The sequence below is a fragment of the Pogona vitticeps genome, chromosome 6, assembly GCF_051106095.1.
Source record: "Pogona vitticeps strain Pit_001003342236 chromosome 6, PviZW2.1, whole genome shotgun sequence".
Taxonomy (NCBI): Eukaryota; Metazoa; Chordata; class Lepidosauria; order Squamata; family Agamidae; genus Pogona; species Pogona vitticeps.
In genome coordinates, this window is record NC_135788.1 from 105,008,011 (window position 1) to 105,031,222 (window position 23,212).

General features: G+C 44.1%; 1 protein-coding gene across 9 annotated transcripts in view; it reads right to left on the minus strand.

Annotated features, from left to right (window-relative positions):
* Positions 1–3,820: 3,820 nt before the first annotated feature.
* The window catches only part of NDRG2 (NDRG family member 2), a 43,164-nt gene continuing 23,772 nt past the window's right edge, over positions 3,821–23,212 (minus strand). For 4 of the 9 annotated variants that reach the window (XM_020807353.3, XM_020807348.3, XM_020807350.3 and 1 more), the window contains 10 exons: positions 20,519–20,605; positions 17,773–17,829; positions 16,456–16,559; positions 13,487–13,531; positions 10,866–10,917; positions 10,649–10,696; positions 9,783–9,818; positions 7,846–7,897; positions 6,830–6,863; positions 3,821–5,809 (listed from right to left, as the gene is read on the minus strand). In XM_020807353.3, coding sequence (XP_020663012.1) covers positions 5,611–5,809; positions 6,830–6,863; positions 7,846–7,897; positions 9,783–9,818; positions 10,649–10,696; positions 10,866–10,917; positions 13,487–13,531; positions 16,456–16,559; positions 17,773–17,829; positions 20,519–20,605 — 714 coding nt within the window. In that variant the 3' untranslated portion in view covers positions 3,821–5,610. Of the gene's footprint in view, positions 5,810–6,824; positions 6,864–7,845; positions 7,898–9,782; positions 9,819–10,648; positions 10,697–10,865; positions 10,918–13,486; positions 13,532–16,455; positions 16,560–17,772; positions 17,830–20,518; positions 20,606–23,212 lie in introns of all 9 variants that reach the window. The other 5 variants (XM_020807355.3, XM_020807354.3, XM_078378132.1 and 2 more) reach the window with 2 other exon arrangements.

Here is a 23,212-nt window from a genome sequence, read left to right on the forward strand (position 1 = left end):
AGCATACAAGAGAAATGGAATGGAAACAATCTTGGATAGTTTTGAAAATGCCAAGATCATCTGTTTTCTCCTTTACTTAAATTCTCATAGAAGTATAGACTAGATCAGTGGTTCTTAACCTTTGTTACTCGGATGTTTCTGAACTGCAACTCCCAGAAACCCCAGCCAGCACAGTTGGTGGTGAAGGCTTCTGGGAGTTGCAGTCCAAAACTCCTGAGTAACCCAAGGTTAAGAACCAGTGGACTAGATGTTAAACTAATCTTCCTTCCTTCCTTCCTTCCTTCCTTCCTTCCTTCTGGCAGGTGGAATTAAGGCTCTTAAAATCACTGTGTACCCCCTCCCTCCAAATTTCCAGAAACATATTAAAATACCGTATTTTTAACTGTAACAACAACAAAAAAACAACAAGGAAGAACCCAACAGGGTAACCATGAATCAGTGAAATATTCTCCAGGACAGATCCACTGTCGAGGGCTATTAAAGAAGATACTGTATATCAGATTGCCCCTTATATACTGTACAGGCTTGCTCATTTTGAGACCTAGTTGGTACCTTCATCACACAGTTTCCTTGATGGCCAGCAGAGGGCAACAGCGTATCACCAGCACCCATGCAATTTTCACCCATGAAGTCAGAAGCGTGCTTCTATCAGCCTGGTGTTAGTATTTACCTGCCAGCACCATTGCTGTCTTTCTCTATATTAGACTTCTGACACTCCCCTCTATGTGTAACTGGACTACCCTTCAGGACCCTGGAAATGTTACACAGACGTTGGGGGCTTGGTGAATGGGATTAAGTAGGAGATGCAGTAGAAAAGAGAGAACATTGAAAATTGAGTGTGGAAGCATATTCTGTGATTTGAAGCCCTTAGGCAGTGTAAGGCAGATCCTGGATCCAACCGAGTGTATTTAGGTCTCTAACAACGGTGTTATTTTTATACTGCAATAGTCATTAGGATGCTTTTTGAGACTTCCCAAAAGCCACTGTATGCAAGCAGATCTAGACGTCTCTGTGGTTTGCCAGCATTTTTATGCAATCCTTCCATGTAGGTCCCACAGCAGAATGAGAGCGGAAGCTGACAGCATTTGAGAAAAACCTGAAAGTCAGGGAACAAAAGCGGGCTGGTGTCCACCACCATTACAGTGCAATCCTTTACCGTTTTGTTGTTATGTGCCGACAAGCCTTTTCCGATTTATGGCGATGCTGTGGGCTAAACCGCAGAAGCCTGTGCTGCAGGGTCAGAAGACCAGCAGTCGTAAGATCGAATCCACGCGACGGAGTGAGCTCCCGTCGCTTTGTCCCACCCAACCTAGCAGTTCGAAAGCATGTAAAAATGCGAGTAGACAAATAGGTACCACCTCAGCGGGAAGGTAAAACGGCACTCCCTAGTCACGCTGGTCACGTGACAACGGAAACTGTCTTCAGACAAGCGCTGGCTCTACGGCTTGAAAACGGGATGAGCACCGCCCCCTAGAGTAGGACACAATTGGACTAAAAAAAATGTCAAGGGGAACCTTTACCTTTTTTTATGAATAAGCAATCTCCTAGATTTCCTGCCTTCACCTGCCCTGCTCAGCTCTTGCAAACTCAAGCCAGAGGCTTTCCTTTAGGGAGTCAATCCATGCTATTACAGAATTTGACACTGAAGTAAATTTCTAAGAGCCTTACTCCTACCTAAGACCATCCGGGTTGGCAATCCTCACTTGATTTCATCACCAGATTATCAGTGGGGCTGCAATTAAAGGAGGTTGATGTTTTGATCTTTGGCGTCTTAGTAATAGCGCTCAAAATGGGGAAGGACAAAGGCTTTTTGTTCTGACACTGAATGGTAGCTTTATTACATAGCACTTCCTTAACATCTGCAATGCCAGTGAACCATGAGCCTTCACCGCACTGGGTGGGGTTGGTGACTTGGGACCTCTAGAGCAGGGGGTAGGCCATTTGTGGCTCTCCAGATGTTGGGGATGAGACAACCCTGGTCAGTATAGTCAGTAGCGAAGGATGAGGGGAAATGCATTCTAATGCCATCTGGAATCCACCTCAAAGTTATGGTCAAAAAAAAAAGCCATTGAGTTAATTTCAGGGTATTTGTATGCACATATTTGGCAACAGAACACTGGAGTTGGATCCAGACTTATACTCAGATAACTTAGGGAAATCAATAGAAATTAAATTAGGTACAATCACTTTACGTTTCAGCCATTTCAACGGGCACTGTTTGTGTGATTAAATCTAGGTATTCAGCCAGGCCAGATCTAGTTGCACATGCATGCATGTGAATAATTAATTGCACTGGGAGGGTGATTGGCTTTTGGATGTACACCCACGACTGTACAAATAGATGGGACTGGGAAGTACATCTGCAGGAACAAAGCTGCTGCCATGTTAAGATGTACAGATGGATGTGGTTTGTCTATTTATGTTCAACAGGATGTGCGTTTGAAGGCCTTCATATTTTGTGACATTTAGTCACATGTAAATGCATCTGACAGGAGCTGGAGTGGGCACAGAATGAGAGAAGAGGCTTGTTTACTTGATGACCTAAAAATGCCTCTGAAGGAACCACGGACAAGGGTCCCAACCGATGCCATGGCCTCAACCTTAAGAGGATGTTGTTTTTGCATTCCAGTCTCAACTCTTCACGTTGCTGCCTTTTAAAACAAAAGGCTTTCCAGCCTTCTTGCTGAAACGGAGAACAGGGCCCATATTCAGTTTATAGTGAAAACATTGGACACAGTCCTGTGGTTCAGCGCTGGGCGGAGGGCCCGGGCCCTAGCGGGGACAGGTTGAAAACTTCCCCATGCCACAAAGATGGATACTCCTTTTGTTCCTTCAAACTAACAATACGAGGCTTTGACCCTCGGAGGGGAGGAAGCCCTTGGCAGTCCCAGGGGTGTTTTGGTCTCGAGGCTGCTTTGCTGGCACAGGATGGCAGAGGACAAAGATTTACACTTTTGGCTCTTACCGAAAGGTCAAGCCTACTGGGAGGAAAGCTTGGGGGGGGTGAAAAACAGTCCTGCAAGGGGATTAATTCTGCCTGCAGACTGCCTTCAATGTCCCTTCTGCAAGTCAAGTCTTTAAAACAGATTTGTTTCAGCACAGAATAGTCATTCTGTCACATCAGTAAATACTGATAGTAGCTATTATGTAGAATTGTTGGCAGAATTCGGAACTTCGCATTTCAGTGCTTTTAAATGTTCACCTTAAGGAAAAAGAAAAATAGCTGCATATAGGAAGTAATGTGTCCTAGTTTGCTACATGCCAATAACTGTTCCTTGTTCTCTGGACAAGACCTCTGTTGTGTCATCCCCTTGGAGGCTGAAAAGGTATGGTCCAGAATGTCACCTTTCTACTTTACTTCCCGGGAATTTAAAAACAGGGGCAGCCTGGGGTTTTTTTGGGGTGGTGGTGGTGGTGGTTTTGGTGCTAATTTCCCCTGTCCCAGGAAAGATGTGAAGCACCAAGAGTGGGTTCTCTGCCCTGTTTTTTGTTGTTGCTGTTTTACTTTTAGAGAAAATGGCAGGAGAGGATAAAATGACTTCTCCCATTTTTGCACCGATTCAGAGAAAAACTACGTAGAAAAACACAAAACACTGGAAAAAGGAATTTTCTCTCGTAACAATCTAGTCAGGCCATTATTTTATGCAGACTATTGATTATTAAGTGTGGAACTTAGAGAACTGATGAAAAGTGAGACATGAACAGATTTTCCTAATCTTCCAAGAAAAGTTGGTTGGCAAAGTAGGCTGACACACACCTCTGTCAACTTCCCACTAGTGTCTTAGATTACCTCTTGGATAAGAAAAGAAGCAAAAACACATTCCTCTCTAGATATTTTATTGTTAAGAGTCAGGATTCACCATCGACTGCTCTGGGGAAAATAAACAGAGCTCACACATTCTCAAATACAACAGGATCCCATTACATGCAGGAGTTAAAATCCCAGCTGGAACCCATTTCAAAGCAATGCCCCTTTGTTACAGGCAGCTGAGCCATTCATCCCCAGTGCCCATTCAGGTTTAAGGAATAAGTAAGGTGACTTTGTAACTGGACCGTCATCTTTAATGTTCCACAAGATTCTTTACATCTCGATGAAGAGCTATATGTCACTCCAAGGCTTACATACTGAATACCCTCACCTACTACTGGTCCATTTTTTTTGTTTTGTTCTTTCCCCCAATTTTACCTTCATCCTTTTGGATTCCTTATTTCTGCGAGTTCAACATAGCAAACACGATCTAAACACTGACTTTTTAATATACCTGTTAACATTCAAATAGCTGATACAGTTGGAATCCTGTTACAGAAGAAGCTGGCGCAAAGTTCGCCCTCCACAGCACTACGAGAGCCCTGCTCAAAGCCACAAGCTGGAGCCCCATGACAGTCAGTGCTGGTTGCAAGGGAAAATTCACCACTGACCACAGTCGGAGGTCTCCTCCACTCATTTCATATGTGAAGCCAGTATATAATCATGGTCTGTTGCCCTCTGTGCTGGCACGGAGGCAACAGGACAATCCATCTGAAGCCCCCAGCCGTCCCCCACCCAAGGATTCCCCAAGAGGAACGACCCCCCTCCCCAACACCCGCCCCCTCGTTTTCAGCCTCACCCAGCCTCCCAAACACCTCTAATCACTGATACCACTTGCTGATTTAGCAGGGACTGTACATGCACACCACAAAGCAAGCTACCATCTACAAAGGATTAGTTTTATGGCAGGTGGGAGGGAGACAGAATAGGCAGGAAATGAAATCTTTGGCTAATGGGAAACGGATGTAGGAGAGTGGAGAAAATGCGAAATAAAAGCAAAGAGAGATGGAAGAAATGGAGAAGGTAAGTTTCTTTTAATCTGTTAGTGGAGCGCAGAATTTATTTTTGCCCTGAGGAGCAACTAACGTCTTCCAGGACAAATAGAAATCTTGGGAGATGAGACCAAAACAAGACGAAATGGGCGTATGGGCACAGAGGTGTGGTGGGAGTGGGTGGGTGGGTGAGCAACTCCTAATTCAGGAGCACTATGCCAGCATGACAGTAGCAGTGCAAGTCCTTATAGGGGCTTGTGCGTCTCTCTTGTGAGGTCCTGCTTTTGCCTATATACACTCCAGAGGGGACAAAGAGCTAGCAAGGCAATCCGATGCCCATCCAGGCTACTCTGAGAACATAGAATTTTAGAGGGAGGAACAATGGTTAGTTATGATTTAGACAAGAAAAAAGAAAAACCCCAACAATAATCCAAACCTCCCTTGTTAACAAAACTAAAGTGTGCAACTGGATGGAGGAGAAATGAAAAATTCAGAACTGGTGCCAAGAACCTAACAGTTCATAAAATGTATAGTATAGTATAGTATTCCATCCATACTTTTCTAGGTGTTGAGGGTCACTAAGGAAACTGGAGGCTGACATTAATTAGGTTATGAGAGGGAAGGGGGCAAGGTTGGCGAGGGAGGTGCGTATGTGTTGGGTGAGAAGGATGGGTTGGGGGGAGTTAATGTTTGTTTTTAAAAGAGTGAAATTGCATCCCATCTGGGCCTCCCTGGACGTTTAGTACCGTTAGGGGAGATTGTCACATGGCCCAGTGGCCGGAGTGCATTGTGGGATAGCAGAAGTCCTGTTCAGTGGTGGGAGGTGGTCTTGTCCCCTGGCTCGGCGCTCAGCAGGACACCTCCATGGTGGGGGCGGGGGGCTGAGGCGCCCCTGCCTCGCTGCTCTGCGACAGGGTGCGCGAGCGAGAGCGGTTCCCGTCCCCCGAGGTGGCACTGGACAGAGAGGCGGTGCGTGAGCGAGACAGGCGTGTCATGCAGGACGAAGCCACTGTGGAAAGGAGGAAAAGAGAAACAGGGAGAATCAGTTAAAACTCTTGCGTGTGGGAAGTCATATATCATCCCGCCTCCCCATCTTGTCCTGAAGTGGGTGAACGATGGGATAAGTGCCATTGTGTGTGACGTCAGTGATTTCCACAGCCTCCCGATGCAACATGTAAGATAAGGTGAGAATGAGTAAATTTGGGTGCAAAATAAGAGGCTGGAACTACCAGAGAATTACCTTGGATCACCAGTTATTTATCTATATTTACAGGGTTTGACTTCCTTTAAATCCTTAGCATCCTCAGATCCACTGACAATTGTAAAGTGAAGACAGACCTTACTGGGGGGGGGGGGGAAGCATCTCAACAGAAGCCTACTAAAATTCTCTCTGCATATGCAGTGTGGAGAAAGGGAAGGATCACCCCATCAGGTTTTTAGCCCTCATGGGTTGCAAAACTTTTAAGGACTATAGATCACCTTCAGCGCATGGAAATGGTTTCCTACCATCCATGCCTGAAGCCATGCTCCTTTCTGCACAGTGTCACTTATCCGTATGTTGCTTGCAAGCTACAGTACATTCCGAACCCCAAAAATTCCTATCATCTCAGATCCACCCACCCCCTACCCCATTCGGCAAAGACACAAAATACAGGGTGCAAACGGATCATTTGCACACAATTAAGACATCTGCACACAATGTTAATGATGTGAGCAATTTTATTTTGGAATGCAAACCCAGGATTTCAATTGTGCAGAATGAGAGTTGTTAGCAGCCCTTGCATGTTCTTATACAAAGGCAGGCTACCGTTCTTCTCAAATTTAAGTGCACAACAGAAACCCAAAGAAAGCAACTTCTGCTTTCTCACCATCACAGCAAACAATTCAATGTGTGTCCTGGTGTGGGATTGTGCACACAGGAGTGAGGGAATCACAGCAGGGGTGAGGGGATATAATGAGGAGAAAGTGAGTCAAAGAATTATAGGTGGTGGTGCTGGTGGTGGGAGAAACACCACAGAAGGTACCTGACCCCTGACTCAGTTTCTTGTCCAGTACGTGAGGGACTGAGGAGAAATGGGAAAGGATACCTCAGCCTAGTGGGGGGGGGGGGGAAATTCCCCTGGGAATGCAAGTTCACCACTGATCATTTCTCAAGGGACAATCTAGTCTAAGAGGGCCTTTTAAATATCATGATGAAGAGATGAGGTATAGGCGGGGGAGGGGAGGAGAGAGAAAATAATGTGCATGGACAGAGAAAATGCCTCAGAATTCCTTGGATCCTTGCAACAACTGCGTTCAACGCATATCTGGCATGGAGAAAATGGCCCACTGCCTTCAGTCTCCCAAAAGGAAAGGACCATGATGGCAGTGTTAATTCTTGATTTATGGAGCCTTTAATGAGTCTGCTTATTCCCTCCCCAATGGCCCAATCTGACTCATTACAGTGGTGCCTCGCTTAGCGAGCGCTCTGTTTAGCGATGAAATTGCTTTGCGATGAACTTTTTGCGATCGCAAAAGTGATTACTTTGCGATGTTCCCTATGGGGGAATTTTGCTTTGCGATGATCGGTTCCCTGCTTCAGGAACTGATCATCGCAAAGCGACCATTATCGCACAGCTGATCGGCGGTTTCAAAATGGCCGCCGGGTAAACAAAATGGCCGCCCACTGTTTTCTGGGACGGATTCCTCGCTTAAAAAGCACCGAAAATGGCCGCACTATGGAGGATCTTAGCTGAACTGTGAGTTTTAAGCCCCTAGGAACACATTAATCAGGTTTTAATGCGTTTCTATGGGCTTTTTAATATCGCATAGCGACGTTTTCATTCAACAGCGATTTTTGCGGAACGAATTAATGTCGCAATGCGAGGCACCACTGTACTAATGCTGAACATGGATGAGTTTGGGAACCATAAAGGATCATTTCTATAAATACTCAGTGAAGCCTTAATTCTGGACCACATGGAATGAAAAAGCTCAACATTCCCAATAAGAAGTGCCCCTGGCAGACTACAGAAGAGAACATAGGCTTTCAGATCCAATACTCACTGTATCCCATGCCCTGCACAAAGTACTTGAATGCCTCAGTCAGTTTACCAGGCTGGAAGACAGAAGAGACGATAGAGAGAGACAAAAAGCAGAGGAAACCGTTACAAGTGTACATACATGGGTGTGGGTACTGGTCATGGTGGAGTCTCTTCCATAATTTGCTTTACTGTGCTAATAGCCTTGTTTCCCTCTTTCCAGAATTAATGGTTCTCCCCCTTCTCTATTTTTAATGCTTGAAGTATGTGAACAGGAAGAAAACCCCCAATGCTTAGTAATTTATTTAGTGTAGAAACTTCAGCGATACAAACGTCATCTTAAAGCGTCAAAAAAACAATTTCACCCCAATGTACTTAAATGTTGGTAGTCACAAATTTATTCCACTTTTATTTTACATTTCAAACAATAAACCAAACATTTCTGTCCCAATATATAGTATTACCTCTGTTACGACTTTGGAGCACATCCAAAATGGATGGTAATTGTCCCTCAAAGAAATCTTAGCCACATTTGTTTATGGTTGCCATTTAAGGAACAGGCCACTCTTAGTTTTAAGGTACGCAAAAACCTTGCTAGAAATGCAAGTTTAATTTTATTCTTTTCCTGTTTAGTTACAGAAATCCCACCCACCCCGATTTCAGCTTAAGACACACCATTGCACCAGAATCTAAATTATATCTGGGTAGAGCAGGCTCCCCTAAACCCTTTCCTTCCATCCATGGGCAGCATGCTGCTGATCAGACCGTGACATGTCCAAGGTAAAACCCTAAGAAATTTAGAACCCTCCTCTTGACCTTATGCACCTGCGGTTACATAAATAATAATCATTGGCCATTTGGTCAATTCTGATTTATGCCGACTCTTTTCAGGGTTTTCCAGGTAGAGAATACTCAGAAATGGTTTATCCTTCCCTTCTTCTGGGGGCATACTGCAATTGTGCAGCTTGCCCAAGGCTACACAGGCTGACTCTTCCCCCAGGAGGCACAGTGGGGGGGGGAATCAAACTCCCAACCTCTGGCTCCATAGCCAGATACCCAAACCACTGAGCGATCCAGCCAATGTAAGGGATGAGAATACCTAAACAGGGCTGGGACAATGACTCAGTCCATCAACTAAAAATCTATATACGTGAGCTAGAAAAGAAAATGATCCCGGTTGTTTAACAATGATTCACTTTCTATAATATGTGTAGTCTGGATGTTGTTTTCTGGGCTCAATGAAAAAGGAAGAAATACATTTTAGGTACAGCTAGCTCTTGTGTTCGACATTGACTCACAGCGAATTAAACCATGGGCCTGAGCATACACAGCGTACAGATACATGTATTAAGGCCTCTGTCACTGCAGCACAGTGTAGGGCAGACCTGGGCAAAGTGCTGCCCTCCAGATGTTGCTGAATGGCAAATCCCAACACTCCTCACTATTGGCTGTGTGGGCTAGGATTGCTGGGAGTTGCAGTTCAGCAACATCTGGAAGGCCACATTTTGCCCAGGTCTGGTGTAGGAAGCAGATAATTTTAAGCAGAAGAGAGAAGGAGTACAGAGTTCTCTCTCTGCCTCTTTCTCCAACATATCCTGGCCATTTCATTCCTGTGTATCAGATACCTATCTGCAAGGCACAGAACTCCAAAAGACAGGAGGTGGGGGAGAGATGTGTAGTTGAAGCTCTCCGCAGCTTCAAATCATCCTCTGGAAGTGGTTTTTCTCTGCAAGTCATTTAAAATGTTGAGGTTTTGTTACACCGGGCGTAACAATCATGTACTGTATTTCCTTTACTATCTTGAGAAGTACCTATATTGACATAGATGTCTGAAGCATGCTCTAGAAGAAGGAGAAATGATGTACTGGGAAACACTGTTTTTGACAACAACCACCAATCCACCTTAATGCATGCCTATTGTTTGTCTCCTAAAACTTAGAAGTTTCTGCCACTCTATCTTACCTGGGTCAACTGCGGCTGTCCTCCTGAATCTGCCATCTGGAAAAATGGAAACAGTAATCAGAGAGGGAAGCATCTAACGTAGAGTGGGTTTTGTGGAGAACATACAGAAATGAGTATCAGGGCCTCAAGATACGTCTCTATGACATTTTGCGAGGGGGGGGGCAACACCTTTTGGTCAAAAATGTAGGGATAAAAGATAAAGGGTGAACAGTGTAAAGGATGTGCGGTCCTGAGCTAAAATCTGGAGGACGAAACTTGCTGCATCCCAATCCCATAGAAAATCTATGTCCATAACCACTTTCCACCTCCACAAAATCAACTCTCAGAAAAGTTTATGACACAGATATTCTATGACGTAAAGCTTTATGAACAAAAAATTAGGAGGGTGGGGTTACAAGCAAATAAGTCGATTCTGAGGACAGAACTGATGTTATAGCTATCCCTTCATTAGAAGAGGAAAATTCCTAAAGAACAAACATGTGAGTGTCACAGTGGGAGTTTCTCCTCCTGGGGTTTGCAAATTAGCTTGCTTTGTTTTGTGATTGGTCTTCAGGACTTGAATGCTGGATTCCCTTCAAGTCTTATTTCCCAGACTCAGAACTCTGCCTCAATCACACCTTTTCAACACTAAAATGCTTTCAGTTCTAATGAAGGGTTATCTGTATTGTCTATTTCCCCCTTAATTAAAGCCCTAGGACTCATAAAGGGAAATGTATGACAGCAGTAGACAAACTGCAGGAAAGTTTTAAAGAAAAAGATGGCTATGGGAGAAACAAGAGGATGGGACCTGAGCCAACGGGAATGAAAAGCTAGATGCAGAGCTTATGCTTTTCATATAGCATAGCCTTGAGAAAGGCCTTACTTACCTTCAGGAAGGATGTCTGGGTGGGGTCTAGTTTGGAATTGCACTCCACCTGTAAGAGAAATAGAGGATAAAAAGCAAACCTAAGATGAGAGAAGGCGCTTCATCAGTTTATTTTAAGGTGAAAGTAAAAGATTGATGGCCCAAAAAACAGGAGGTCTAGCAACTCCACACCTTTTCATGCATATAAAACTTTTTTTAAAAAAATTGCCATTACTCACCACAGCATCTTCATGAGGGGCCTGATCTCCCACCACCAACATCACAGGACATCTAAATGTGAACAGAAAAGAAACAATGGCAAAAGGACGTGTTTTAGAAGCTGCAACCCTTCCAAGTGACTGGGGTATTAAAAGCTTGCTATCTCTTACATTAAAAATATGCACAGCTATCTCAGCTCAAAAGAAAACACGATCAGAATTTACAGAAGTGTAATACCATTATTAGGGACAGACAAAGTAGAAAAAAAGAATAAACAACCCTCAGTGATAATAGCAAGCATGTTTTGAATTTCTCCAAAGCTTTTCATGTGGCAGACAAAACAAAAATGGAAATGAGGAATTTCAGAAGGTGAACAAGCTGAGGTGACAAGGAAAACTGCAATATATGCACAGTCAAAGATGGATTCCAGGAACTGCTGTGCAGCGTCTATGTTATGTCCATGCAAGAGTAGCCAAAATGCGGAAAATCTCTGAAGACTCTTTCCCTCAGGCAGAGAAAGGGGATAAAAATCATGGACCATGAAGGAATATCTGCTTTCTTCCTCACTGATGCTCACTTCTCCTTCATTTTGGGGGTAAAAACCCATGGATTCATTTTTAAGATGCCATGGGTCTCTTGGTTATTTCAACCTTCACACCGGGAAGGGAAAGGAAAAAAAGGGGATATGTCACCATGAATAGAAAGAGAGAGGAGGGGAAATCAGTGACACACACAGAGAAAGACAGCTAGGAGCTCCCAATTCTCCCAAGCTATGTTGGGTGCCACTTCCGTCCTCTCTGACTTTTTGATGGCGAGGAAGTTATTAAAAGGGCCCAAAATGTCTTTTTTCTCCAACCTCTCCCTGCGTGGGGTAGGCCAGTGAGAAGGAAGCAAACCGAAACTGTGCCATGGTGAGGACCGCAATGCAATTATCCAGTGTTTGCCCCCACAGGATGTGGACAAACACAGTCCGCTCTGCCCAGCGTGGGGTCTGGCCAAGGGACCCGCTGCCGCCTGCTGCCATCATCTGAGGCCTGGCAATTCTGTGGGGCTCATCAGCGCTTCCTGAGGTTGCTTAGCAACCCCAACATACTCTCAATACCGTCCTCGCCCAGGGTCAGCTCAGCCCTAGCTCAACAGGTTGGCTACCTAGAGTGTCAAAATTCAAGAGGTAGAGTTTTCCCTTTAAAGAGAGAGAGAGAGAGCGCTTGAGAATCTTAAAAGAGGAATACATTCCTGCCCCACTCCACCAAAATTTTGGGAATGAGAGTCAGGGCCGTGTCCCAGCCAAGATTTCCCTTTCTCTATGCAGCCCTTTCTCTGTGTTCCCTCCACCTCACAGATTAGCAGCAGCCTCTGTGAGAAAAGCCCGGAGGAAAGACCGCGGTGCCCTGCATACAAGACGCCAAGCAGCCAAATTAATTTTTTGCCTGAAGCAACACGCTAGCATGAGCTGGCCCGATCCCCTCCTAAAACTGGCAGAAGAACCAGGCCTACATCCAAGTCCTGCCGAGATGAAAGCTCCCCTTCCCCCTTTTTCTCCACATTCCAGCAGAGTTGCTGGTGTGAACATGTTGCAAGGGTGTGTGGCCGACTTTTGTATAATTCATGGCCTAAAGAAAGTCTTAACTCTACCTTCAGTGTAGCTAATGATTCCCGAAGAAGAGAGTATACATAGGTAGAGAGACAGTGTAGCTGAGTGATTGGAGTACCGGATTTGGATTTCAGGGTTCCAGATTCAAATCCCCACTAACCCAATTCACCGGGGGTGTTGCTGGATTGTTAGCCTCCCTCATCCTAAAGAAATTTACAAGTTTCTTGTGGGAATAAAGGAAGAGAGTTGTTCATGCAGTCTTGAGCAATTCGGCATATGGGGAAAAAAGAGCAGGGAATAGATACAGCTAAACAATTAACACAGAAATTGTAGAAAGTCTGAAGTATTACTAGGTTTCTTGTGGGGGCAACAGCTCTCCCCTAGACTCCTATAGCCGTGTTGAGGGGTTACCTCAGTCCTACCTGTTTACTCAGAAAGCCAGTGGTTCAACACACAAGAGATGTGAGGAGAATGGGAGATTAGAACATAGTGGGGCCTTAAGGATCAGTGAAAACAAAAATAAAAAGCTCAAAAATGGCAATAGAATTGCTGATCTTCAGACCTAATTTAAGAAATCTCTTTTTTTAGTCTCACTGTCTCTGGGTTTAGCATGTGACTTCTACTTCCCTTTTGACACTTCTACTTCATAGTCACAAGGTCACATCTTTATTTTGGATTAATTAACCATGTGCATGTGTCTCTGAGGTTTCACAGTATAAAAACAGAGCAGGATTATAACTAATTAATCCAGAAGAAAATTACAGTATTAGCAAAAAGCAAGGAATCAAAAACAAGTAGAAGACTGGGCTGCATTTTTTTTAATTAAAAAACCCCCCTCTGTTCTTTGGCTTTTCTTCATAGATAATCTGTATTACTCATGTCTTTTCTGAAATGTGGACATTTCCAATATTTATGCAAAGCAGGGGTGGGGATGTGGGGCCTTTTAGTGTTGTTTGACTGCCGTTCCCATGAGCTTTGGCAAGCTTGAGCAGAACAGGGTGAATATGTGAACTCAGGTGCACAAAGGCTTGGCTCACTAGCACTCACTTGAAAGTGTGGTCGCCTCCACGCTCCAGAGTCAAGTCTCTGCGGCTGTGAGGGTAAAAAGAGAGGCATCGTCAACATCTTTCTTCAGCCTTTTGAGCTCAGCTTCTTTTTTGCATCCTGCTACATACCTTCCCCTGTAACAATCCTATAAATAGGCTCCCGTTTACTACCTAATCTAGTTCGATCTAGAGTTGCCAGTGCCTGAAATTAAAAATTGTTCCAGTGCCCTGCAGATGTGCAGCATCAGTCATACATCTGCCAAATCTCTCACTTTCAACACTGGTTAAGGGCAAAGGAGCACTCTTCAAACTTGGATGTTGGTAATTATTCCCACTTCCACTTAAACCGATAAGCCAAGCAACCAAGATCCTGGAGTCAATTAATCTTAGAATAACCTTAGAAATGCAGAGCTGGAAGGGACCCTCTGGATCATCAAGTCCATTCCCTGTCTAAGGAGGCACAGTGGGGAATTGAACTCCCAACTTCTGGTGTCATGATCAGAAACCTAAGTCTATCCAGAAGTTTTTTGCTTGAAAAGAAAAAAGGCATTATTATACATTCTACACAGGGCTACCTCCACCCTTTTTAGCCAGCCATCATCGTTGCCATCACCATTATTAACACCCTGGTTTTTTACAATCACGTACAAGCGGCTTCCATGAAACACACACACATACGTGCCAGTTTATTGGTTCATAAGACAAAAGCTGCAACCTCATTAGATCAACAATTATCGCAACTGTACGCCATCAGAAAACTATGCTTTTGACTATAACTCCCATTGGCCTGATTTAGAATATTTAGCAGTGAAGAATTATGGGAGTTGAAGGCCAATAATTGGCGCGGGAGGGGATTACCATCCAAGCAGATCCTTGAACTAGAAGACCCAAAGGAACCCAAGAATGCAAAGCATCTCCTGAAGCCCAGCTTCAGCAGATGGTATCTTCAGACCACACTACAAAAACCTTCTCTAGAGACTCCAAACAAGCAAGCAAAATCTGGTTGGTTCCAGATGGTGGACCTATTTTGTCAACCTTCCATGAAAGCTGAATCAATGCCTGAGATATTGTAGTGAAAAAAACAATAACAAAAACACTGCTACTGTATGAAGTTCTGAAGGCAAATCCCCCAATAAATCCTTTAGGAGAGCAATCTCACTAGGTGTTATTTTCCCTCCCTTCTCCTCCGCTGTAATAAGAGAAGCTGCTTTGGACTGAGTCCCACTCTTCATCCATTCAGCTTAGTATTCTCTTCATCACTGCTGCAAAACCCGTGGTCCTCCAGTCAGCCAGCAATCAGGAATAGTGAAAGCTGAAGGCGAACATCTGGAGGGCCAGACTCCCTTCTGCAGCCTGCATAAGCCTTACCCAATCTGAAACACTCCAAATGTTTTGAGTTACACTTCCTGATAGGCCAAGCCAGCATCTGCACTGGTTAGGAATAATGGGAACTGTAGTCCAAAATATCTGGAGGTCCCTAGATTAAGGAAATGCATTCTGTTCTGACAAGTTCTTAGGGACTGGAGCCTTCTACAAGACCAGTGCTTGATCCCTGTGCCGCCACCCCTGTCTGGGCCTTGTCTTGCACTTAGAAAGCTGGCTGCTGAATATCCGTGTGACTCGTTCTTAACTTGCCCCTTTGCAATCTGTTTTTGTTGGGGGGTAGATACTGTATTTTTTGCACCATAAGACTCACTTTTTTCCCACAAAACAGGGGGGTGGAAAGTCTGTGCATCTTATGGAGCGAAGAAAACAGATTATATTTTCCTGTTTTCTTCTCCTAAAAAATCGGTGCGTCTTATGGAAAGGTGCGTCTTATGGAGCGAAAAATACGGTAGTTCTGCTGAGTTTCTGCATTGGTCCAAATGGACAAGCAACCCTTGCCAATGCAAAGAGAAAGCAGAACTATCCGCCCTGAAAGCTGCTCATTCCTCCTTTGTATGAGTCATATTGTTTTGCGTGTTTCCTGCCATCAAACAACATGCTCAGCACACTAAGCTGTGCAACGAGCATGCACTTTCCTAATGGCAAGTATTTCTTTTATTTCAGAGGCAGACTGTTGAGTCATAATCAAAAACCATCAACCATAGCTACCAGAAATTCAGGGATGCTTGCGTTAGAAGGAGAGAATATCTCGGTTAATTGTACAGTGGTGCCTCGCTTAATGATTGCCTTGCTTAACGAGGAAATCGCTTGATGATTAGGTTTTTGCGATCACAAAAGCGATCGCAAAAACGATGGTTTAAATGGGAAAAATCCGCTTCACAATGATCGGTTCCCTGCCTCAGAACCGATTTTCGCATTACGACGATCTAAAAACAGCTGATAGTTGGGTTTCAAAATGGCCGCTGGTTGTACAAAATGGCACACCGCTGTTTTCTAGGATGGATTCCTAGCTTTACAGGCTCCAAAATGGCCGCCCTATGGAGGATCTTCGCTGGACGGTGAGTTTTCAGCGCATTTGAACGCACTGAACGGGTTTTCAATGCATTTCAATGGGCTTTTTCGTTTTGCTTAACGAGGATTTTGCTCTACAGCGATTTCGCTGGAACGATTATCCTTGTTATGCGAGGCATCACTGTACATCCCTACTACTGATGCCACTGCCAGTCCCCTAATGCTACTAATCTCCAGCCCAACACACTAGCAGGAGGCGGCCTCATGGGATGGATTATTAGTCCCATGGTTTCAGACATCATCCCAAGCAGGAAAGAAACCCTCAGATTCTGGACTAGTCCTGCCCACAAAGCCTGGCTTTGAGACCTAGCTTAGGCAGGAAGAACTGCAAAACTGTTAAGGAAGAACTGTTTGGGGCGGATCCTTGGCTTGGGCATCCTGGTTTTGCCCCTCGGTTTGCTTCCTGATCCTGTTTTCATTCCAACAGGTGTTCAAGGCTTAGCCCTAACACTCTCTCACTCTGGTCTCCATTGGACATTACGCTCCCGATCCACGCCTTGCCCACACACCAACCTGTTGTAACTGCCCCAGTAGAGTTGGATATTGGGCAAGTTAGTTGCATGACTCAGGATATCCCGCTGCTGTTGCACCATCTCGGTGTTCTTGGACAATTCTTCCTGCGGAAAAGCATCGAAGAGGCATTAAAGTAGTCTCTAACCACAGCTTATCCATACTTATGTCTTTAGTGCCGCCAACTCTTCATCCAGCCTCTCTATCTGTGCCTGAACACTGACCTGATAAGCACTGTCCCCTACTAGTGGCTGCAAAACTTTATGGTATGACAAGCCCTGGTTGCAAAAAGAATCCCACATCTCTCTCTTTACTTCCCCCGATAAACTGGCAACTCTTACTACCTGGTGCTGAAATTAACTCCTGAGGGAATAACACGGAATGGAACGGGGCCCCTCCCATGCCTGTCAAATTTCAAGTCTGATTTTTTTTTGAGATGTTTAATTGGAGATGAAATCCAACTAGTCATTGTCCAGAAAAAGGAAGGCCATCTTCACTTATTTTCATCAAATCTGCAAAACAGCCAGTGCTCTGGGGCCCTTGAGTTTAGCTTGTGATTGCTGAGGTAACTGAAGCTGACACTGTGACAGGCCTCTCTCTTTCTCTTTTCAGTATTCTTCAGACCCGGTTCTAAAAACCCCAGTTGTTAAGGCTGGTTGAGTTGAGAGATGGGTGGCTGATTCACAGTACTAACACTCTTGCCTTTTGTATTCCTTTTCTGAGGCGGACGTGGGCACAGAAAAGGCAGAGGTTGAGAGTAACAAGTTACTAGTAATGTAGTTACATGGAACGAATCATTTTTTAAAGTAACAAAGGCATGAAGATACATCAGAAAAGTAACAAAAGGGAGAATAATGATACAAATTCTGGGGCAGGTGGCACACAGAACATTTTCTAATTACTTTTCCTAGTTCCTTGTAAAGGATATGTATAAAGGCATTTTGAATAGAATTGGTCACGTTTTAGGCCATCAAACCTTAATTTCTTTTTTCAAACAACACCACTTCCTCCATGTACAACAACCGTCATCATCATCATCGTGGAACTGCAGAGCGGGAAGGGACCCTATGGATCATCAGGTTTAGCCGATGTCAAGGAATTACATCGGGTATTGAACTCCCAACCTCTACCTACACCACTGAGCTATCCAGCAGTTCATGTAATGGGTTCCTTTTTTAAATCCCTCATCTGTTAGAACAACAGCAGCTCACACTGAATGAATTGTGAGATATTTTCTGACTCCAAGAGAATTCCAGTATATAGAGAGAGTTAACAGGCTACAATTAGAATTACTATCCTTCGTCATTTGCATGTCCTTACCTGGCTGAAGAGATGCCCCAAAATCATCTCAGAGCTTGAAGATGTGAGGCCAGTCAGCTGAAGGAAAAATCAAAATAAGGTCAGGGGAGACGTACAATGGACCCTATTTAGAATGTGTAACATTGGCTTCTTCATGAAAAGAACAGAAATTAGCTCAGTTCCCAGTGGGAAGGTAGAGATTTTTGAGACTGTGATCCCTTCAACATATCAGGCATCATTCAGACCAGGGGTAGGCAACTCCCAGTTCTCCAGAAGTTGCTAGTCTGCAACTTCCATCATCCTTCGCCATTGGCTATGATGACTAGGGCTGATGAAAGTTACAGCCTGACTACACGTGGAAGCCACAAATTGGGCGCCTTTGACTTAAAGCACAGACAGTACTTTGCAACGTAAGTCCTTTGCTTGCACCATCGAGTTCCTGCTGCCTGACTCTCACCTTCCTGACATCAGGGAGGACACACATCCTGCGTGGAAGCAAGAGGTGCCTTCCTTATTTCACAAACTCCCACGCCCATAAGTTGGGAAAGAGGAATCCCATCAGAAAAAAATAACTGGGAATGCCACCTATCCAGATTCTAAGCTGTTTGCTTTTGGGGTGAAGTGAGGGAGATGGCTTGAGCTTCTGGCTCTTTAAAAAACTTTGGTCTCATGTGATGCCAGATCATTATCTTTAATTGCAAGAAATGTTGCAATTATTATTTGTAAGGAATGCCTAATGAATGGACTTGGGGTGTGGGAAGAGGTTCAAATGGACGGACTCTCTCTACTCTGGATGAAATGTGCACTATCCCACCCCTTATACCCTGTGTAAAGTCTAAAGTGAAAAAAACACTGAATATTTAATGTAGATAAGCTGAAGCTGTAATGATGAAATGATGTGTTCACATGAGCAATGGAATTTTTTTTTTCTTTATCAGCAACATGGCACACATTTTTAGTAGGAGCGTGACAAGACAGGCGGGTGCTCCATAGCCTGGAGGGAATGATAACTGAAGTCTTTATAGAAGAAGAGCAAGAAACAAGAAGACAGGGGAGCTAGAGGCATCCCTCTTGAAGGAACCGATGCCGCACCCTCAGCAAAGGCTGAGGGAAATGCCCTTTGAGAAACAAGGGCATATTGTGCACCGGTAGCTGATTTGGTAAGGTTGGGGGGGGGGAATCGCAGAGGGGCAGCTGGAGGTGCCACACAGCGGTTCATCAAAGAATGCAAAGGTCTTGAGGCAGCCGCTGAAAAATGTACAAAAGGGGATGATAAGCTGCAGCAGAGAAAGGGGAGAAACAGGGCCATTCCATCAGCCCTGCTGAAAGATTAGCCTCCATCAGTCTCCTCCTCTCCCTGAAGAGTTTCCAGCTGGTCCTCGTGAGTTCCCATTTCAGCTACAAAACCTGTGGTTGAGTTTTTCTTCCCTCTCCATCCTTCCCCCCTTTTTTGTGATGCATCTGTAGACTGTACTTCTGCAGTTAGGGACTGCGATTGCATTTACGCTACTCTTTTTGGCTAAAGAGGGGGATTAAAATGATCCATTGCTTATCATCAAGAGCCCTACAGAAAAAGGTCAGCACAAGTGAAGTTCTGACATAATGGTTCTCACTGTCCAGGAAAGGATATGGAAATAAGCCTAGCTTTGAGTCAGAGCCAAAGAAGTCTGACAGATCCATTGTGGAGCACATGCTTTGCATGCAGGTCCTACGTTTCATCCCCAGCATGTCCTGATAGGGGTGGAAGAGATGTTTGTCATAAATTCCAGAAACACTGGGCTATATGGACTCAGCACAAGGCATGTTTCCATGTTCTTGAGAACCAAAAAATAAATACAGAGAGCCCTTTTGGATGTTCTGAAAGATCTAATATAGGTATCGCCCCTGAGAGAGTTATTCATGAACGCCCATGAGGAAATCCACACCACCAGGAAGATGTGTATATGATATTTTCATGGGGGAGAAAAATATGCCATACTCTGGGGTGGAGCACCTGTGGCCCTCCAAATCTTGTTAGATTACAACTCCCATCACCACCGTCTCAGGCTGATGGGTGGTGGTGAAATCCAACAGCGTTTCTGTAGTGGGGTAAGCGCACACTGCCCACCTAAATGTGTGCCAAGTAAAGGCAATCGCATAAAAGTCAAGCAAAAGGGAAGTCAGTGAGTTTTCCGACAGAGAAGGAAAATGTGAAGGAACACTACAGGTGAGAGGGGAAAATGACAGGGGATAGACAGGGCATCACGGGGTGGGGGAAGAGCAGTAGAACTGAAAGATTCAAAAGAACTTTCTGAGAGAAGAGTCCACTACCAAACTAGGGACAGCAAAACAGTACAAATCTCTGGGCATGGGAGAACCATGTTACTTTGTGGCAGCAGAAACAACATAAAGTCTTGTAGCATCTTTGACATAAGCTTTCCTAAGCCTGCCTCCCCAGTACAGCTGCCACAGAAACCATGGCCAAGTTTGTCTCTTGACTTCTCATTTATTTGGTTTATGCTGTCTGTTTCAATCCACAGTAGTCCAAAATATCACTTGAGGATTATGCAGACCCTGATAGGCCACCTGTGTATTTTTGGCCTACAACTCCCATCAGCCCCAGCTAGCATAATGTGTGGTGAACCAGAAGAGCCAAAGTTGGCCACCTCTCTTCCACATTAAAGGCGGATTGCTAGTTTGCTGCCCCTCCCCAGCTGAAACTGAGTAAACACGCACATTTATGCAACCAACAGACACCTTCTTTCCACCATCCGTCTCCCCTCCTCACCTTGTGAGCAGCCCAATCCATCCAGCCCTTGGCATTGGGGTCAATGTTGATCAGAACCAAACCCTCCACAGTGTTTGCATGAAGGAGCTGGGGGCAAAATAACAACACATTATTATTATCATTTTAACAATATAACAAAACAGAATTCTAATGTGCTTATCACACTGCCTCACTACATGGTGGGTAATCCGATGCAAGCAGAACAATGAAGGAGACGTTGATAGAACAGGACAGGCCATTATTTACCATAGTTGGAAGAAACAACTTTTGAATCCCAGGTAATACTTCCATAAGTAGAAATAAATTTGCATAACTAGGAGAAAGTTTCTAGTCGAGACCTTTCCTGCTTATTCTGATTTTCTACTGGCATTCAGACATGAGCCCTTATATTTAGAATCTGTGGTCCATCCGATTACTTAATTTTGTAATGCATATAGACCAGGCCTCACGTAGCCCTTACAAAATAGCTTTCTTTAAAAAGACAACCTCCAGATAATTTAGACTGCAAGTCCCATTATCCCTAACCAATGGAGCTAATGGAAGCTGTTGTCCAAAACATCTAGAGGGCACCAGAGTAAGCAAAGTTGCCTTATAAGGTGAGTTAGAATCATTGACCCCACATTGTAGACACAGGGAGTGGGGCAGGGTGTGAAGCTGAGGAGAAAAAAAAAACCCAGCTTCTCTAAGGCTCTCTCATACCAATCAAACTGAAAGGATGCTTCATCTAGGCACAGGTAAGATCTCCATTACTCTAGCAGATAGAAGTGTCTTGCAGTTATGTTGGACAGCTTACTAGAAGCGCCAGCAGAAAGGGAAAAGCAAACTGAATGCTTAGAATTATTAAGAAAGGAGTATAAAACAAAACGACTAATGTATTATCTTTCAAAAAAAAACCGAGGGTGTGGCTGCACTATGCAGGAGTTCTGACCACCCTCTCTGAAAAATGGTTATCACCGCCTTAGAAAAATTACAGCATGATAGTGATAATGATCCATGTGCTGGAAACACCTACTGCCTGAGGAAACACTATGGTACTTGGAAGTCTTTGAGTTAAGAAAAAGAAAAATTTACTGAGGGAGAAGCATAGCAGAAGTTCATAAAATTACAAATGTTATAGAAAAAGTAAAAAGAGTACAGAGGATGAGGATCACCTTAAAAGGCAGTGGAGAAATATTTTATATAAAATAAAAAAAATATTTTTCTTCTCTCATATTTGGTGAGCCTTTTTACCACACAATACCTGAGTAGATTTGTAACAGGAAAAAAGCATATATTGTTAAGATGGTGAAGCATTACTTGCAATGCTTAGTTAACCTATGGAAGTCAGAGGCCAGCTACACGTACTGTTTAGCCTGCTATTTGGGGGGCACTGCTGGAATGGGATGGTGCTCTCTTAAAGGTAGCGATCAGATGATGTCTTTGCTAGACACACCAGCCTGCCCCCACAGTATTCCCAACCACACCTTTCTAGCTCTTGTCAAAGAGCTTCTGTCCTTCTGGTGTGAGTAGGATTGCTCTGGTTTGGATTGGGTCCAGTGCATGTGATCACTGGAAGTAATTCAAAGGTAGCCTCCCTCTTTCAATGTGCCAATATCCTGATGTGGTTTAATAAGTGAGCCACTTCAGGATATTGGCAAATTAATCACTTCCCCTGCTTGTCAGAGGACAGGGTAAGTGGAAAAAATTATCTTGACCGTACGTTGACTATTAGTGATGTGTTCCATCACTTACACAACAATAAAAGTAAAAACATTAAAGAAATCTTTTCTTTGCCTCACCTTAAAGGGCTGGTCAAGAACCCACTTGCGGCCAAATCTATGGTGATGGCTTTGGCTGCAGGCAGTTGCAGCCCTTTATGAGAAGGCAAAGAGTTTTTCTTAATAACTGATACAGAGCATCAGCAATGGTCTATATATAGTAAAAAATATTTTTCCCACTTTCCCTGCTGAACAGGCGATTAATTTGCCAATATCCTGAAGTGGCTTGCTTATAAAGCCACTTTATATTGGCAGGTGCCATTTCCATGTGAATGGCCAAGCTTGATTAGAAAGATTGTTCCCAAGTGGCCCATACTAGCTCACCCCCTGGCTGTTAGTGTACCTGTCCTCTCACTTGTAATGACACTTGGTAATTTACAACTGAGTGCACTATAAGGTTTTTCACTATGACATAGTGTACATTCATGTACTTTTATGAGAACAAGCATAAGTGAAACAAAACAATATTTTATATCAGTATTTATATTTTATATCAAAGAGTTTTGTACAAATGATGTGCCAATTAATGACTTTTGACTACGGTAGCTAAATAGGGATACACCTCCAAATACCAGATGGTGGAGACATGCAACAGAAGAGATCTGTTGCTTCAGTGCCCAGCTCATTGTCTTCCCAGAGGCAGCTGGCTGGACAGTTTTGAAAATAGGATGCAGTACTCAATGTACCCTTGGTTTAATCCAACAGTGCTCTTCATATGTTAATGATTTTCTCTCCTCCCCCACCCCCGGTTTTTTTGGTTGAGCCAAAATTTGAACCAGAGCACCGCTCAGTGTTGTTGACACATTACTGCACTTGCTCTCATACAGGACTTTTCCAAACCACCTCTACTCTTTTCAGACACACTCCTCCAGAATTGAAGCCAATGCGGTGGAACGACTAGAAGGTCAGACTTGATCTGTCCTGGGCTCAAGTCCGT